At 44.1% G+C, this 15,446-nt stretch overlaps 1 protein-coding gene across 4 annotated transcripts in view; it reads left to right on the forward strand.

Moving 5' to 3' along the window:
- Nucleotides 1–15,446, forward strand: part of CSF1 (colony stimulating factor 1) — a 107,908-nt gene that overhangs the window by 38,126 nt on the left and 54,336 nt on the right. For 3 of the 4 annotated variants that reach the window (XM_053250242.1, XM_053250245.1, XM_053250247.1), the window contains exon 2: nucleotides 14,603–14,699. In XM_053250242.1, the coding sequence (XP_053106217.1) occupies nucleotides 14,625–14,699 (75 nt within the window). In that variant the 5' untranslated portion in view covers nucleotides 14,603–14,624. Of the gene's footprint in view, nucleotides 1–14,602; nucleotides 14,709–15,446 lie in introns of all 4 variants that reach the window. The other variant, XM_053250243.1, reaches the window with a different exon arrangement.

The following is a 15,446-nucleotide window of genomic DNA, read 5'->3' on the forward strand; positions in this document are numbered from 1 at the left end:
GACTCTGGGGGGCCTCCAAATATTTGTGGGGGGAGCCTCCCCAGAGCCCCGTTGCTGCCCCATGCCCGCCCTACTGCTGCCTGCATCTCGGGCCTCTGCACATGCGCAGAGGCCAAAAACAGCCTGAACTGTCATTTGGCCAACAGGCGGGCTCAGGGAAGGAGCACTTGCCACCACCTCCACCGCCTCGGTCCGCACCCCGCTGGCTGCCCCCTGTCTCTACAACCCAGCCATGCAGCGGCGGTTGGAGGGAAAAAAGGGTTTTTTAAAGATTTAACTTGCTCCTGACCCCCCTCAAGCCCGGGGGCCCCTCCAATGCCCTTCAGGTCTGGGCTCCAAAATTACCTAGGTGTGCCACTGTCTTGAGGGTAGATTTCAAAAAGTTCCCATGGAACAAAGCCTCTACCCCTGTAGCCAGGAGCATTAAACATTATGGCCTATACTGCCCCTTTTATAGAACAATAAGAGAAAAATAAGATTATTGATAAATTCACTGGTTCTGAAGCAGAATGTGTTAATTACTTGCTGGTGGATGGGTTTCCTTATGTTAGTTATCAAGCGACCATTTTTGCTTTATTGTCTTTTTAAATTAGGAAGAGAACTGTATCTGCTAGCCCTGCTACACATCTGGCTAAGTTGTAGTTTCAGGACTAGCTCTCTTATTCATGTTGTATCCATCAGAGTTGTAACTACAGTTACAATTTAGGATTATAGCTCTTTTTATTTTCATGCCTGTTGTTTAGTTAGTTATTATGGTGGTGGTGTTTTTTACTGGTTTTTTTATGTCTCATCTTTATTGTCTCATTTTTTATGTCTCATCATGAGAGCCAGCGTGGTGTAGTGGTTAGAGTGCTGGACTAGGACCGGGGAGACCCGAGTTCAAATCCCCATTCAGCCATGAAACCCGCTGGGTGACTCTGGGCCAGTCACTTCTCTCTCAGCCTGACCTACTTCACAGGGTTGTTGTGAAAGAGAAACTCAAGTATGTAGTACACTGCTCTGGGCTCCTTGGAGGAAGAGCGGGATATAAATGTAAAAATAATAATAATAATAATCTGTTTTTCTTTAAGCGTGATTTATTAGCCAATGAGGCTCTTCTCATGATCCGTGAAAAGAGCCTAGGGAGGGTTTGCGAGGAGGGTGGGCTAAGCCCGCTCTCCCCGCAGACGAGCAGCAGACTGCTCTGGGTGGCCACAGTGGCCACCCACGTGACTGCCGGCTCCGTCACGGAGCCAGTGGGGGCTGGGGAGTTTGGGGGCTGCATGGCCCCTGGAAGCTCCAACATGCCCTGTGCAAGTGCGCAGGGCATGCTGGAGAGCCCCCCTGAGCGGGGAGGCTGCTTTTGAGCCTCCCGGTCAGGGGTCTCCTCGTGAGTAGGCGTGGAGGCACGCCACGGCAACTCACGATTTTAAAAACCGGGTTTGCGGAGCACTCGCTCCAGTTTAAAGGGAGGGGTAGTTTGGCGGGTTAACTGCCTGCAGGCAACCAGGCTCGCCTGTGAGCCCGGTGGTCCACACGGTCAGGCGAAATCGGGCTAGGCTCCCCTAGCCCGATTTTGCCTGATCGTGGGGATTGCCTCATAGTGTTTTATTAGCCTTTAATATGTGTGTTATGACCTGTGATTACAACAATAAACTTACTTATCCTCACTGCCTTGATACTGCCACATAGAACAAAAATCATTTCGTGCACAGATGCAAAAATAAATAAATAAATTAGAGGTAACACTGCTCTCTACCCAGGTTTTCCCATTCCTAACCTGCTGTTGCTGGTTGTGAGAAGATGAACCTTACTCCCTCCCGACTTTTCTCCCAGCAATTCGTGTTCATAGGTGCACTGCTCCTGAAGCCAGAGACCCCATTTAGTATCATGACTAATGACAATCATTAATAGATTATTCTCCATGAATATGTATATAATTGGCTGACATCCTGACTGAATTACTCAGTGGAAATCCTATTGAAATAGGAAGTCCTGTAAAGTAATTCCCGAGTAATATTAATGAGAGTCTGGATGTCAGCTATTGTCTCCAAGCTACTGAGCACCAAATAGTCACTTGATGGTAGCAGAGCCTGAAAGCTCCACCTATTTGGCCAATAATTTGTTTCAAATATCATATTTAGGAGCATAGGCTGTCTTGCAGTCTGTACCCTGCATGTTTAGCACTTGGATGTGCATAGGCGATGTACAAACGTTCAGATCAACACATGGAGGTTATAGAAAACTCATGGAGGGTTGTAGGGCAGAGCCAGCAGACATAACTCCTGTGTTGGTTTTACCTGAATTATCATATGAACAGGTGTTTCTTACCATCAATGACAGCACGGACACTTTCTAGTAAGTGTCCATGACAATGACACTTCTGTTGTTTTAAGCTGGTTTGCTGTTGTAAATTGTTTTGAATGTCAATGTGACAATGAATTAGTCTGAGTACTGAGCTCTCTGAAATGGAGATGAAACCTCTAGGGAAGATGTCCGTCTCTACTGCAACAAGAATTATAGGATCCCCCTTTTTTTAAAAAAGAAACATATCCTTTGATCCCCCATAATGTTGCAAATTGTTAAGTGTGGGGACTGTTAGCTTGGCATGTTGCGCCTTTCTCTGTATTCCTTGCTAGATGAGATTTTCGGTACCATTTAGTGAAATGTATTAGTAATGCAGCCCAGAGAAAACCTACACTGTTCAGAATGCATCTTCCAATCCTATGAATCACTTCCCCCTTCTACTGTACACTAACAACAAACATTCATTTAAATAGCACAAAAGAAGCAATTTTATTTCCTAAGTGATTCAGAAATTCAGTTTTATGAAAATTTTCATTTGTGACCTCAAAGTGTGAAGATATGCTCTCTGGGTTCTAGAGAAGGATCCATTTTAAAGTTTTTATTTCTCCTCCACCCACTTTTTCTTTTTGTCTTGGACATAACTCACCATAGTGGTGGAAGTAGCTTGCTTATTTGATTTGTTATCAATACCATATCTAACCCCTTTGTTATCACAAAGACAGTGTACCTATTTTCCACTGAATAACGTTGGCAGGCATGCTCTATGCCCTGAAGCATGACCGTTAAGATTCCCCCACCCCCAAGCCTTTGACATTTGAAAAAAAAAATTCTTCTCATAACTCTGCCTATTGCCATGGCTCGATTGCGGTTGCTAATGTCTTGTGGCAGTGGGTTCCATAGCATACCTTAGAACAAAAAGGCTCATTCTTTCAAGCATCCTTTTATTAAAAGGTCTCCTTGTGCTCCTACATGGTGTGCATTAAAATCTGCAGTGAGTAGGAGGACTCATTTCATGAATGGCTTCACTTCCCTCCTTCCATTTGGCCTTTCTCACTGGGTCAGTGTGGAGTTAAGCATGACTCAGCGGTGAACTATTTTTGGAATGGTTCATACTGCATCCTGCCCGAAGCACGAGTGAAAGCCACTGGGTCTTCTGTGTTCAGAAATAACTCACTCTTCCCCCTGTCAGTTAGAGATATCAATGCTGTCATTGTTTTTCATTAGATAGCATTAGCTCACCAGGGTGGCTGAGTCAGTTTAACAGAAGTAGGATGTATAATTGAATTGTCCATGTTTATGTATTTACTGGTTCAGGTGCATGAACAGACAAAGTATTAGATAATTGTCTAGGAGGCTGAAATGCATGCCAGGCGTGAATGAAAAATAAATTCCATTATGAGATTATCTTGAGACAGATTTGTATGACACCGATTCTTTCCTCTGATTTCTCTTAAACATCTCTCTTCTACAGCTGTATCAAATGTTCATGGGTTAACAGTTTTGTCATGAAAAAAGGGTTTCTGGAAGTGGGGGCAAAATGTTCTTTTTTTAAAAAAAAAAGTGTTATAGCTCAGTGTCAGAGCACAGGCTTTGCATGCAGAAGGTCCCTAGCTCAATCCCTGACACCTCCAACTAAAAGGAGCAGGGTGACGAGAGCCTGTGTGGACTTCCTGGGGCAGCACCCCTTGAACCTGAGCCCTATTGCAGAACTGGCTGATCCCACACCATCATGCTCCTGATATCTGCACACCAGCACCTACAACAAGCTCTTCAGGAACAGACAGTCAAAGCAGAGGAGGACTCTAGAAGGCTGCCTCTTTAAAGCTTCCACTCTCCAGGAAGTTATTCACATATGGCTTTATGCCTCGGGGTATGTGAAGAGCAAATCTACTTCCCAACAGATTTGGAAGCTGTTTACTTCGGGGGATTAAATTGACAGTTCACATAGCTGTCGGTTCCTCCCCCTACACCCTGGCAGATCTTTACCAGTTATGCACACAACTGTGGTAGCTAAATAACTTATACTTCATGAACGTATCTACAAGAAAAGTCTAGCCTCCAAACCTAAACCCTTTTAAAGCCATCAGCACATTCTGTGGCAATTAATTCCACAAGTTATTCATTTTATTTATATCCCATTTTCTTCCTCATGGTGGCATACATATGGTTCCCAAACAGTCTGCCATCCATAACTGTGGTAGCTAAATGGCACTTCCATGTTCAGAAGCAGCATACCCCTGAATAACTAGTGCTGGGGACACAAATCAAGGGAGGGTGGTTGCCTTCATATGTTGCTTGTGAGCTTTCCCAAGGCATCTGGCAGGTGGCCACTGCTGAAAACAGATGCTGGATTAGATTGAGCTTTGATTTGATCCAGAGGGGCTCTTCCTACTTCCTACGTACTTACTAGTATTATTTATGTACCACTTTTCAACAAAAAAAGAAAAATTCTCAAGGCAGTTTGTATAGAAAAAGAACAACAAGAAGATGGCTTCCTGTCCCCTAAAGAGCTACCAGTCTAAAAGGAAACACAAGGTAGATACCAGCAATGGCCAGTTGATCTCATAAGAACATAAGAACAGCCCTGCTGGATCAAGCCCAAGGCCCATCTAGTCCAGCATCCTGTTTCACACAATGGCCCACCAGATGCAGCTGGAAGCCCACAGCAGGAGTTGAGGGCATGCTGTCTCTTCTGCTATAACTCCCACTGCAACTGGTATTCAGAGGCATCCTGCCTCTGAGGCTGGAGGTGGTCTATAGCCCTATGACTAGTAGCCATTGATAGACCTCTCCTCCGTGAAGTTATCCAAACCCCTCTTAAAGCCATCCAGGTTGATGGCTGTGTCACAACATCTTGTGGCAGAGAATTCCACAAGTTGATTATGCGTTGTTTGAAAAAGTACTTCTATTTGTTGGTCCTAAATTTCCCAGCAATCAATTTCATGGGATGAACCCTGGTTCTAGTGTGATGTGAGAGGGAGAAGAATTTCTCCCTATCCGCTTTCTCCTCTCCATGCATGATTTTATAGACCTCTATCATGTCTCCCCTCAGTTGTCTTTTTTCTAAACTAAAGAGTCCCAGGTGTTGTAGCCTTGCCTCATAAGAAAGGTGCTCTAGACCCCTGATCATCTTGCTTGCCCTCTTCTGCACCTTTTCCAGTTCTACAATGTCCTTTTTTAGATGAGGTGACCAGAATTGTATGCAGTCCTCCAAATGTGGCCACACCATCGTTTTGTGCAAGGGCATTATAATATTAGCAGTTTTATTTCCAATCCCCTTCCTAATAGGGATGGGCCCGGACCAGTCCGGAGGCCATTGAAATGGCCTCCGGACAGATCCGGACCTGTGTGGTCCAGATTGGGGGTGGGGGGTCACTTTAAGAGCGGCGGGAGGGTTTACTTACCCCTCCCGCCGCTTTCCGCCGTGGCGCCGTAATTAGTAGAGTAATTGGGGCGGCAGGATACCTCCCTGCCGCCCCTTCCCCGCTGCGGCTCTGCAAAGCTCCCAGTAATGCTTTGCGCGCGCGCACATCAGTGACGTGAAGCACGCGCACATTGTGCATGCGCGCAAAGCATTACTGGGAGCTTTGCAGAGCCGCAGCGGGGAAGGGGCGGCAGGGAGGTATCCTGCCACCCCAATTACTCTACTAATTACGGCGCCACGGCGGAAAGCGGCGGGAGGGGGAAGTAAACCCTCCCACCACACTTAAAGCGACCCCCTGCCCCAGTGCCGGACCGCAGTGTGGCGGTTCCGTGTACACCCCTACTTCCTAATGACCCCTAGCATGGAATTGGCCTTTTTCACAGCTGTCACACATTGAGTCGACACTTTCAACGAGCTGTCCACCATGACCCCAAGATCCCTCTCCTGGTCAGTCACCAACAGCTCAGATCCTATCAACATATACTTGGTTGGGGTTTTTTGTCCTAATGTGCATCACTTTACATTTGCCAACATTGAAGCGCATTTGCCATTTTGTCACCCACTCACCCAGTTTGGAGAGATCCTTTTAGAGCTCTTCACAATCTGTTTTGGATTTCACTACCCGAAAGAATTTGATATCGTCTGAAAATTTGGCCAACTTGCTGCTTACCCCTACTTCTAGATCATTTATTAATAAATTAAATAGCACTGGTCCCAGTACAGATCCCTGGGGGACCCCATTTCTTACTTCACCCCATTGTGAAAACTCTCCATTTATACCTACCCTCTGTTTCCTGTCCTTCAACCAGTTAGCAATCCACATATGTACTTGTCCCCTTATCCCATGACTGCTAAGTTTCCTCAGGAGTCTTTAATGAGGAACTTTGTCAAAAGCTTTTTGGAAGTCCAGGTAGACTATGTCAACTGGATCACCTTGCTCCACACAATTGTTGACACTCTCAAAGAACTCCAAAAGGTTTGTGAGGCAAGATTTACCTTTGCAGAAGCCATGCTGGTTCTCTCCCAGCAGGGCCTGTTCTTCTACGTGCTTTACAATTTTATCCTTAAGAATGCTATCCATCAATTTGCCTGGAATGGACGTTAAGCTAACTGGCCTGTAATTTCCCAGATCGCCCCTGGATCCCTTTTTGAAAATCAGTGTTACATTTGCTACTCTCCAGTCCTCTGGTACAGAGCCCAATTGCAGGGATAAGTTATATATTTTAGCAAGGAGGTTGGCAATTTCACATTTGAGTTCTTTGAGGACTCTTGGATGGATGCTATCCTGCCCTGGTGAATTGCTAGTTTTCAGTTTTTCAAGACAGTTTAGAACATCATCTCTTGTCACTTCTATCTGACTCATTTCTTTAGCCTCCATCCCCCAAAAGCCTGGTTCATGAACAGGTATATGCTCAGTATCCTCTGCCATGAAGATGGACACAAAGAACTCATTTAGCTCCTCTACAACATCTCCTGCTGCTAAATATACTTTTTTACATTCACAGGGAGCATTTAAGGGAAAAACAGAACAAAATACCAAAGCAGCATTTACTTAGTAGATACTCAGCACTAATTAGCCAATGTCTGCTCACTTAATGCAAAGCAGACACTGGGCCACCCCTTAAGATCCAGTGGTTGCAGTTAAGCTGCTGATTATTGAGTAGTGATGAGAGGAGGTGCATGCATTCCCATTTCCCAGTCACCTGTGCAGTGAAAACGACTAAGAAGTGATAGTTTGGGATAGGTTCATCATAGCTGCTTGACACGAGCAACCAACATCAGTGACCTTAATAGGGTGGCTGATGCTGGTTATCCATGCCAAGCAACTACAACAATTCTCTCCCACACGATCACTTCCCGGTCCTTTTCACTGTGCAGGAGCATGCATGCCTTCTCTTTCATCCACCGCCCAATGTTTGGCGGCATAACTACAATTGCTGGATCATCAGAACCAGCCTACTCTTCGCTTAATGTAAAGCAGAGCTTAATATTGCTACCTCCCGCCCCACCTCCCGGGTACTATTTTTTCACATTTTTGAGTTATAACTTTTTTAAAAAACCATTCCATCATGTCCAAAGTACATCCTGTGCTTGTATGCAAAGGGTTGTTCTGTGCCATCTGGGTTGCCCTTTGGGAAATGTGGTTCTTCATAGCAATCTGTGGTCAGTAGGACAGAAAGGCTATCCAGTGACAAAAATCTGTGTTACTGCAGAGTTGTATCATAGAGTTAGGACAATTTAAATGTCCCAAAAGCCAAGAAAAGCAAAACTGAGAGAATTCTGCCTTCAAGATAGCTGATTAAATTGCACTGTGATATGAAGCAAAGTTCCATGCATTTTGTTCATTAAGAACAATAAATCATTATATAACTTCATTTTTTAAAGGATGCAGTTTTTCCCCAGGCTCTTTTTCCTTTACTGCAATATTACTGGCTAAGATTTTAGCACAGTTTCATGTTTCTCATTTGGTTTTTTTCCATTCCATTTTGAGTTGTGAATTGTGAATTCACACTGAGTTGTGAATTAAAGCCACCATTTATTGACTATGTCTTGGCAGCATACCAGAGGTCTGTGCACATGTTTTTTAGGGTATTTAGTGTGGAATCACTCCCGTGAAAAGAACACTAGAGGCATGTATGGTGAAAAGTTGACAAATTCATTTTTCTCCTTCATTTGAATATAAGTTGAAATGTCAAATTTAGCTTGATACATTTGGCATTTCTGTACTTTAAAAACAAACAAACAATATAATGGTAGCTATTTCCCCAATAATTGACTTATTTATAGATTGGAACAAAACCCATTGGGTTTTACATATTTTAAAAATATGGCCCTACATAGGTTATAGGACCATATTTAAGGAAAAACAGCTATAGGTTGCATCATAGGGTTTATTGTGTCATACTTTGAATATTTTCTCCTACCAAAACATTGATGAGATAATCATGTAACAAATGATGATATCACTTATTCATGCAAGTACCTTCATTCATTTGGCATTTGCATGCTATGGTGCGTTGCAGATTCCCTCTCATACAGCTACAGTTGTTTGAGCCACATCCGGTAGATAGAGCATCATCCACATGTGCTGAAATCCACAAGCACCAGGTATCAGACACAGAGATAGTGGACTGAGGAAGTGGACAGACTGCTTTGGACTGTGCACCCTACAACCTGTTCTCTTGACCCTTGCCCAACTTGGCTTTAGGGATGTATGAAACGTTTCAGATACAAAACGTATTGTACCCAAAGCAGCCCGTTTCGGGTGTTTTGTAGACAAAACAAAACAGCCTTTTTCCAGATCCAAAAATTTTGTATATAAAACAAAACGTCCCTGTTTCGGCTACAAAACGTTTTGTTGTTTCGGACCTCCATTTTGTGGTGATCTCTGAGTCAGTCTCCATTTTGTGTTTGACATCTCTTTGAATTTCCCGCCCTTCCAGCCTTCCAATCAGTGACCTAAAGCATGGGCTGACCTGATGACAATTCCCTCCTTGTTCCCCATTGGCTCTTTTGCTTCTTGCCACTCTTTACTGACCCCACATTGGCCAGGGGAAGGGTTGCTAACCCATGGGGTGCTGGGTTCTGTTGTTTCTGTGGTGTAGATTCTCTGGTAGCATATGAGAGTGGATTCTTGTTTTTCACTGAAAAGCGCATATGCCACCAGAGAATGTACACTGAACACCTCAGAAACAACAAAACCCAGTACCCCACGGGCTTGTGGGTAAGGGGGTGGTTGGCACCCTATGTGCACTACACAACCCCTCACTCTGGGCAACCCCAGTGTCCCCCAAGTGGAATTATGGGGCAGCTGAAACCTCCATTATTCCCCATAGGAGAAATCTTAAAGACACATAAACTTCAACAACACAAAAAATCAGCCCTTTGCCCAATTCCTTTGAAATAATTCTGGTAGTTCCCTTGCCCCATTGGGCACTACCACCCACAACACTCCACTCTCGGTCACCCCTTTCCCCTCAATGTGAAGCGATACATTTACTGGAATCCCCATTATTCCCTATGGGAAAATTCTTAAAGATGCGTAAACTTGAAAAAATCACACAAAAAATCAGCCCTTTGCCCAATTCCTTTGAAATTTGGGTGGTAGCTTCCACCCATTGGACACTACCACCCCCACCACCCACTCTTTTTGCCTTGGGACCCTTTTTAAAAATCCAAATCAATTTGGATTCAGATTCGGAAAATTTGGCTACAAAACAAAACAGGGGTGATTCAGATTCTGACAATTCAGGTACAAAACAAAACGGGTGTTTTGATTTGGATACAAATCTAAATGAGAAAATTCCAAAATGCACACCCCTACTTGGCTTATCTCATCTGATAATCATATTATCAGAGAGGGTCTGGTAAATATTATAAATGCTCCTCTGAGGGCGTGTAGGTTGCCTCCTTGTCTTAAGGAGGCTATTATTAGACCACTTTTGAAGAAAGCTACACTGGATCCCTCTGCAGATCCTTTTGGATCTCTTTGCAGCTTTCGATACCATTGACCATAGTATCCTTCTGGACTGCCTGAGGGAAGTGGGATTGGGTGGCGCCATCTTGGCGGAAGTGGAGGTGGGCGGGGCGGCAGCTGGGCCAGTCTGTCCAGCCCAGCAGCCCTTGAAAAACCCGTGATGTCATGGCTTTGCGACAATATACTTTAACTGTGCAGGTGCACCTCACAGTTTTTAAGGGCCACTGGGCCGGATGGACAGGCCCAGCAGCCACTCCACCCACTGCCGCCATGTGGGGGAGGAAGCCTGCTTGGCTTACCCCCACCCCACCCCCACACATGACAGCTAAAAGTACAGAAAAGCTGCAGTTCAGCACAGCAGGGGGCAGCGGTGGGGGCAGTGGCGGAGCAGGTGCAGAGTGGTGGCAGGAGGACGCCTGGTCTTTGGAGGCCCTCCCCCAGACCTTGGAGGACAGGGTGGCAGCAGGAGGACGCCCAGTCTTTGGATGCCCTCCCCCAGACCTTGGAAGTCTGGTTTCCTCCCGGGTTTTCAGGTTGAGGCAGTAGCCAGGAGCACTTTTTATCAGCTTTGGCTGATACGTCAGCTACACCCATTTCTAGAGGTAAATGACCTTAAATCAGTGGTACATATCCTGATAACCTCCAGACTTGACTACTGTAATGTGCTCTATGTGGGGCTGCCTTTGAACATAGTCTGGAAACTACAATTGGTACAGAATGCGGCAGCCAGATTGGTCTCTGGGACAACATGAAGGGACCATATAATACCGATTCTGAAAGAACTGCACTGGTGGCCAATATATTTCCAGGTGAAATACAAAGTGCTGCTATAAAGCCCTTAAAAGCTTGGATCCAAGCTATTTAAGAGAGTGCTTCCTTTGTTATGAATCCTGCCACCTGTTACGATCTTCAGGAGAGATCTGGCTACAGTTGCTGCCAGCTGGTCTGGTGGTGACTCAGGACTAGGCTATCTCTGTGGCTGCCCCAGGGCTCCCTGCTGAAATAAGAGCATCTCCATCTCTGTTTGTTTTCAGGAAAACCTTCATGACTCTCCTGTTCTTGCAAGCTTTTAATTAGAATTAATTTAATAACTTTAATAATTTGTTTTAATCACTGCTTTATACTGTTGTTTTGTGTCTTGTGTATTTTAATTGGTGTTGATTTTTAATATTTTAAATCTTGTACACCACCTAGAGATGTACATATCAAATAAATAAAAATAAATAATATGATCTTTTTGTCATTAAATGTATTTATTGTTAATTTTCATTAACAATAAATTTTAACAATTTTAACAATTTTCATTAACTGCCTTTCATTAAAACAACCTCAAGGTGGTTCACAGAACACTTAAAACAATATAAGACTATAAAATAGTTAACACAATTAAAATATTAAATTGGAATATAAAAATACAAATTACAAATTTTAATTACAAAATTACAAATTTTAAAATATAAAAATTTGTACAAATACAAATACTAATTAAAAGTTTTAGAGACATACACAATAGGACCATGAAATACAGAACAGCAGCAACAAAAACAACACTCATATAAAAGCCTGGGTAAAAAGCCAAGATTTCACTTTGAAACAAGTTCTCCACTGTGTTTTGTCCAAGCCATTTTCTCTGGTAGAGGTAGGCTTGGGCTGTTAAGAAGTTGCTTGCCACCAAGAAGTTATTTGTACGGGAAACTTTAGAACATCAGTTATTAGGTCAAAGGATAGAAATGTACCATTCCTTCTCTCTAGGAGTGAACAGGCTTACTTCCTTTGACCCTTCCTTTTCTAAATGACATTGCCTCTCCACCTGTTTCTTTCTTTTCTTTCTTTTTTTTCCATTCTAAATTGCAGCACAAGGTGCCTCTTCCCCAACTTGTCCTCACCAGGAGGTTTTAGAGACAGGGCTCCCCCCCGCCCAATCCAATCCTTATTGGAGTGTGCCAGTCCACATATTCGCTGGATTTAATCCGACCTCCCTGTGGGCTATCAGGGACCAGGACAGACAGGAGTTTGATTCTCCCTGAATGATGGCTGTGAATTCTGGCTTAACCCGAGTTATGTCTGGGGTAAAAGAAATCCTCTATTTCCAGCAGCTGTTGAAAAAAAAAACTTCAGGGCTTCTGCTTTCTCCAAAGGTGTTGATGGAGGTGCTGATGGCTATGTGAAGGAAGTGCTGATGGCTGTGTGAATGGTCCATCTAAGCCCTCGAATCTGCTGTGAAGCAGAGAGCCCGGTGGTGTAGTGGTTAGAGTGCTGGACTAGGACCAGGGAGACCTGAGTTCAAATCCCCATTCAGCCATGATACTGGCTGGGTGACTCTGGGCCAGTCACTTCTCTCTCAGCCTAACCTACTTCACAGGGTTGTTGTGAAAGAGAAACTCAAGTATGTAGTACACCGCTCTGGGCTTCTTGGAGAAAGAGAGGGATATAAAATGTTAAATAAATAAATAAACTTCAGATATGCTCTTCAGATACCCCAAGGCATAGAGCCATGTGTGAAAAACCTCCAGATGGTGCATCTGTCTGAGTGTTGACTCAAGAAGCTGCAGTACTGGCTGTCCCAGGAGGGTCTGTGTGGCACTGGCTCAGCAAATGCCTCTTTCTAAACAATAGAGGGAAAGTAATGGGAGAGAACCAGGAATGTCAAAGTAAACACAGCCAGCTCAAGAGAATGGCAGTTGTGGGAGTTGATAGGCTAATGAGGCAATACCCTAGTGAGCGAGTGGGTTCTTGGTTTTGTATGGCTCTCTTTCACATTGTAATATGTTACAGTGACAGTACATAGGTCACTGAGGCAAATCCCTGAGAGGCATAGCGTTTCATTGGTGGACTTTGATTCATGCTTTTGCGATGAGACTTGCATCATGGATTTGAAGATATGGGATAAGGGGGCACAAACAAACCCATCATTAAGTCTTTTCTCTTCTCATTTCCATCTGGGAGATATGGCAAGCCCAGCAAAAGTAGTCCGCTGCTAGAGGGGGCCCCTTTGCATAGCTAGCACCCTGTGGTTTGGAGGCCATGATGATGATGATGATTTTTGGAGCAAGTACTTGTAAGAACAACATGACTGACAGTGGCTAGCTGATGTCTGTGTGTATATTTTCTTTAAAGCTGTCCAGGTTCAAGCCTGCATATGAATGGGAGATTTGATGTGTGAGCACAGTAAGATATTCCTCTTAGGGGATGGAGCCGTCCTGGGAAGAGCAGAAGGCTCCAAGTTCCCTCCCTGGCATCTCCAAGAGAGGGCTGAGAGAGATTCCTGCCTGCAACCTTGGAGAAACCGCTGCCAGTCTGTGCAGACAATACTGAGCTATGGTCTGACTCAGTAAATGGCAGCTTCCTATGTTCCTAGAGAAAGGAGGCACCCAGGAGAGCAATCTCTTGACCTCAGCTCCTGAAAAGACCAACAGCCTGAGACAACATTTTATTAATCTTATGTAATTTCATTGTTTTAATATTGTAAACCGCTTTGGATGCCTTTGTCAAGGCAGAAAGGTATAAAAATGTAACAAATAAATAATGAACTCTGGCCCAGAAACCCTCTCCACTTATCTCCAGTGGTGGCAACTGACTGTGGTTATGAGTGACAAAGGAAAGGCATTCTTCTTTTTCATTACTTTGCATGTTTCAGAGCTGTGGCCTGGGTCAGATGAGGCCTTAGGCAGATCTCCCATAAATATAAATTATCAGAAAGCCACAAAAATAAATTAGCTGTGCTAATTTGCAAATGTTTTGAGGTTTGTGATTAACCAGTAATATGTAATGTAATATTACATATTACAGTAATATGTGTGTGATTAACACACACACACACATTCTTGTAATTATGATTCAAAGGCTTGTCCACATGAAGCATTATCCAATATGAAAGCAGGATGCTACCTACCTTCTTCTGAGTCAGCCCATTGGTCCATCTAGTCTAGTGCTGTCAACTTTGGCTAGCAGCAGCTTTCCAAAGTCTCATGCAAAAGTCATTCTGGTCTTAATGGTTAGTGCCCTGGATATCTGAAGGACCGCCTGCCCTCACAGATATCTGCCCGCTTGACCAGATCATCAGAGGGGCCTCTGCTCCATGTGCTGATGGTGAGAGGGGCTAAGTTGTCGAGCATGCAGGACAGGGCCTTCTCAGTCACTGCCCCCAGGCTTTGGAATGCTCTCCTGGCTGGCTCTGCTCCTCAGTCTCCACATCAGTTTTTAGGAAGCAAGTAAAGACATGGCTCTTCACCCAGACTTTCAAATGAAAATACTGTTTTTACTGCTGCTGCTGCTTTGTGTTTTTGTGTATGGTTGTTTTTTAATGGGTTCTTAAATTTTTAATAGATTTTTAAAATATTTATATTATCTGTACTTTTGTATCTTAATTATGCATTATCTATCTATTTATCTATCTATCTATCTATTTCTCTAAGGTGTACCTGTCGCTAATCCCATATGTGGCAGCTCTCACAAGAGTTCGTGAGCAAGCTGCTGGCAGAGGGAGAGGAAATCAGCGGTGCCAGTGGACAGGTGGGCGAGGTGGGAAACAAAACGGCAGCAGGGGGAGAAAACGGTGGTGGTGGCAGGGGCGGGCAGGCAGGGGAAGAAAATGGTGGTGGTGGCAGGTGGGCGGGTGGGGAAAGAAATAGGTGGCGGTGGGCGGGGGAAACTAGAGGCACAGATGCTCTGCACCCAGCCCAACTAGTTTTAATTATATTGTAAATCACTTTGAGATTATTTTAATGAAAAATGGTATATAAATTGAACAAATAAATAAATTTCCTGTTACCTGCTACCTGATCCTTTTAACTTGAGATGCCAGAGCTTGAACCTGAGATCACCTGCATGCAAAATAGACTCATTACCACTAAGCTATGTCCCCTTCCCCATGCTTGCACTCAACATATCAATGGGCTTAAGTGACTACATTCTGTCTTGGTCTCCCTGACATTTAATCAAAAGCAAAAGCATAGCCACCCTCATTGGGTTGTACACAAAGCAGAGGCTTTGTGCATATGGAATAGCTGTTCTGTGAGCAAGCTCACATTGCTGAGCATGAGAAAAAGGGATGATCAGCCCTCTATGTGCATGAATCAACATAGGATTTCACTGTAGACAGGGAAATAAATGCTAGAACCATTGCAGAATGGATGAAGTTCCACTACCCACTTCTTCTATAAAGTGCAAATGGCTACCTGCCCCTCACTCTGTATGCAAATACACACCTGCATCAAATTATTGTATATGAGAATAGTCGCATGCACTGCCCCATTGCAT

This window comes from Hemicordylus capensis, chromosome 4 (genome assembly GCF_027244095.1).
Source record: "Hemicordylus capensis ecotype Gifberg chromosome 4, rHemCap1.1.pri, whole genome shotgun sequence".
NCBI lineage: Eukaryota > Metazoa > Chordata > Lepidosauria > Squamata > Cordylidae > Hemicordylus > Hemicordylus capensis.